Source organism: Priapulus caudatus, unplaced genomic scaffold (genome assembly GCF_000485595.1).
Source record: "Priapulus caudatus unplaced genomic scaffold, Priapulus_caudatus-5.0.1 Scaffold2072, whole genome shotgun sequence".
Taxonomy (NCBI): domain Eukaryota; kingdom Metazoa; phylum Priapulida; class Priapulimorpha; order Priapulimorphida; family Priapulidae; genus Priapulus; species Priapulus caudatus.
The window spans coordinates 7721-11396 of record NW_014579133.1 but is presented as its reverse complement, the minus strand read 5'-3'; the positions used below and the strand labels follow the sequence as shown (position 1 = coordinate 11396).

At 45.3% G+C, this 3676-nt stretch overlaps 1 protein-coding gene across 1 annotated transcript in view; it reads right to left on the bottom strand.

The window, feature by feature from the left end:
- LOC106818174 (integrin-alpha FG-GAP repeat-containing protein 2-like) overlaps positions 1 to 2742 on the bottom strand; it is a gene marked incomplete at its 5' end in the record, with an annotated part of 10964 nt that extends 8222 nt beyond the window's left edge. The window contains 3 exon segments of the mRNA XM_014822899.1: positions 172 to 398; positions 2027 to 2147; positions 2626 to 2742. Of these exon segments, the coding sequence (XP_014678385.1) occupies positions 172 to 398; positions 2027 to 2147; positions 2626 to 2742 (465 nt within the window).
- Between the last annotated feature and the right edge of the window lie 934 nt (positions 2743 to 3676).

Genomic DNA, 3676 nt, shown 5'->3' with positions numbered 1-3676 from the left:
CAGGATCGAGGGGCTGGGATAGCAGGATCGAGGGGCTGGGATAGCAGGATCGAGGGGCTGGGATAGCAGGATCGAGGGGCTGGGATAGCAGGATCGAGGGGCTGGGATAGCAGGATTGGGGGGCTGGGATAGCAGGATCGGGGGGCTGGGATAGCCGAGGGAGTTCGTTACCAGGCTGACGTATGTTCCGCCGGGCTGCGACACCATCAGGTACTGCCGGCCAAACTCATCGCTGTTCACATCCACGCTGCCGATCTGACTGAACATCTCCCACTTGTGTTGAGCGACGAGGCACCCGCTCCCACCCGCCTCCGCATCGCCCGACGTACAGCGCCACCTGTAGGACCTCACGACGCGATCGGTCATCGCCACGACGAACTCCAACTGTCCGTCGCCGTCTGGATCGTATGGAGACATCTTGACTTAATGTCGACACAGGATTGCTTAAAATACCATATATATATAGTTGGTAACAGAAACTGTGAAAATCTAGATGCCGATAGAATGACATCGATTTAGGTAATATTGTAAAGTATGGTTTGCAGATGTTACAAATAGTAGTCGAGTGATTGGAAATGTAGCGACTGTGGTTGCATAATGGGTTGGTAGGCGGTAGCGTGTTTGATGTAGTATGGATGATGGAGATGCGAAACGGTTGAGAGGGGGTTGTTGTGCATGTGGGCAGCGGGTGTGGTTGTCCGGGCGCGCACGACTTTCTTTGTTAGCTAGAAATGTATAAAAGGGAAAGGTTCTTGGTTGTGAGGGGGGTCGGACGTGAGTGTGCGAGGCACGCGGCTGCGTGCCTTTGTGCGCGCGTATGCATATGCAACAACTTCACGTTTAATGCATGGAAACGATGTTAGCATACGCGGCTAAAGTTATGTCTCTGTAAAGACAAGTCGCTTACATGGTCCGAGAGAAGGACTACGGGGGATTTCTGTGGCAGCATATATACGCTGGGAATCCTCCACATAACGTGTCAGGGAGCACGGGATATAGATACGCTCGATGTGTAAGCACCCTAAGATACTACGACGTACCTGAACGATATAAGGATTCGTTCAGTCACGTCATATATGAAGGCACAGTAGATAATCGTATGATATCTAGTTATGCACAGGTGTATAGTTGGATACTATAGAAGGCTGGCGACGCGGTAATGGCAAGCACAGATTATGTTATTTTGGAAAATATTGTGACGCTGAATACGGCAGAATATATTTAGTTAGGAACACGTTGTTATGACATTTGTTGTGTTAACAGTGTTTGTTATTGTTACATATCGATAGCATATGCGTCGCATACACGCGTGTGAATCCTGCGGTTTAAGATGAAGAGATGTTGTAAGCTGGAGCATGATGTTGAGTAAGCATATATATAGATATCATACATATATAATGGCAGGGTTGTTTAAAGATCTTGAGGAAAAGGGACTTGGTTGTGAGGGGGGTCGGACGTGAGTGTGCGAGGCACGCGGCTGCGTGCCTTTGTGCGCGCGTATGTGGGTTGAGAAACAATAATACTATTTGCTGAACACAACTGCTTAGACTTTGGAGTTTTCCTTTTCACTTTCAACTTACAACGAATCTACTTTGAAACGGGTAACGTCATCATCGTCGTTACAATATAAACAAAATTATTTCCAGGTTAAAGGTTAACTTCAAAGGTTATTTATGAATTTATAGAAGCTGCCATAAGAGTGGGAAGTGTTTATGAATATATAAGATTCTACAACCTTGCAATCTAAATTAGGGTATGGCCAAATTCATGGTCTCCATGTTAGCATTAACACATATATATACACCACACATGAGCACCTGGAATTAGGGAAATTTCTTGGACACTATCACTGCTTGTATGGCCTGTCCAATAAACAAGTGGATGTAGATGTAGATATAGAAGTAGATGTAGATTTAATGTAGATGTAGATGTAGATTTAATGTAGATGTAGATGTAGATTTGATGTAGATGTAGATGTAGATTTGTTGTAGATGTAGATGTAGATTTGATGTAGATGTATACATACCTATGTCAGCGAGTAGAGCGATATAAATATTAGCCGGTACTTTCTGTGTGTAAGTAGGCAAGATTGTCTCACTGCTCTCTTGGCTAATACAGTGGTCCAATTTCGCTTCTGACTCCTGCTTCTGCATGAGAAAAAACAAACACTCAACAGCTAAATAAAAACAGATTTGGAAATGGCAGACTGCAATGCCGCTACATATTGAGAATTTCCACTGGCTTACTACAATATTTAACTATACAACTACGCATACTACTAGTGCAATGATACATAATCGTATGTGACAATATAGCTAGTATATATAGTATAATTAGAGGTGTCTCTTTGGCAATTAACCTGAGACATTGCAATGTCAGCTAGCTGGTTTCCTATTCTCGTTTCTACACAGTGAAAATACAAACAAGTCTAACGGCAGCTAGTGCCTTGTGCAACAGGGCCGACTCTGATTGGTGGAAATTGTATCAAATTGGGTCAAGGGTTAAAGTGACCAACAATTTTCTAGGTAGTGCAATCCAGGAAAGGCCCCAATTGCATACAGATCGCTGTGTGGAATGCTGTGAGTACTGTGCTTACGAAATCTTTCACCTTAATTTATAACTTACATGAGCATTGGCAGTCTGTGATAGCAGGCAAAACAGGTGTATGAGACCATCACCAGTGACCACGACCAGTACATTCTGACCCTGATTCAATACATCTCCAATCACAACACAAGTTATCTGAAAAGAAATAGAGACTACAGGAGTCGCATCGCCTAATAACTGTTAGTAACTTCCCGGGAGTGGGTCGACGGAGGAAACGTTTTCAGTCGTCACGTATCGGCGTCCACACGTACGGTTCACTCGTATAACGACCCTCGTCTCTTTCGCCCCGACGTGTCATGACGGCACTCCTCCCACTCCGCGGTGAGACGTTTCTGACGGCAGCGCCATCTGTTACGATTTTAGCCGAACGTTCGTATGTTCACACTTTGACGGGGGGATTCGTCTCGAAGGATTACTTCATAATAATGATACATAATTTAACTATAGGATTAATATATAATTAATTATAACTTCTTTTTCGTATTTCATTTAATTATAGGATTAAGATTACGATTACCAGACTAATGTAGACAGTTTCGTCATGAACGTTCGGAGCAAAAGGTCTCTCGTCGAGGGTTAGCATAGCAATATCGGGGGTTAGGAAGGTTAGGATAGCGGAATCGGGGGTTAAGAGGGTTAGGATAGCGGAATCGGGGGTTAGGAGGGTTAGGATAGTGGAATCGGGGGTTAGGAGGGTTAGGATAGCAGAATCGGGGGTTAGGAGGGTTAGGATAGCGGAATCGGGGGTTAGGAGGGTTAGGATAGCAGAATCGGGGGTTAGGAGGGTTAGGATAGCGGAATCGGGGGTTAGGAGGGTTAGGATAGCGGAATCGGTGGTTAGGAGGGTTAGGATAGCGGAATCCGGAGTTAGGAAGGTTAGGATAGCGGAATCCGGAGTTAGGAAGGTTAGGATAGGGGAATCCGGAGTTAGGAAGGTTAGGATAGCGGAATCGGGGGTTAGGAGGGTTAGCATAGCGGAATCGGTGGTTAGGATAGCAGGATCAGGGGGCTGGGATAGCAGGATCGAGGGGCTGGGATAGCAGGATCGAGGGGCTGGGATAGCAGGATC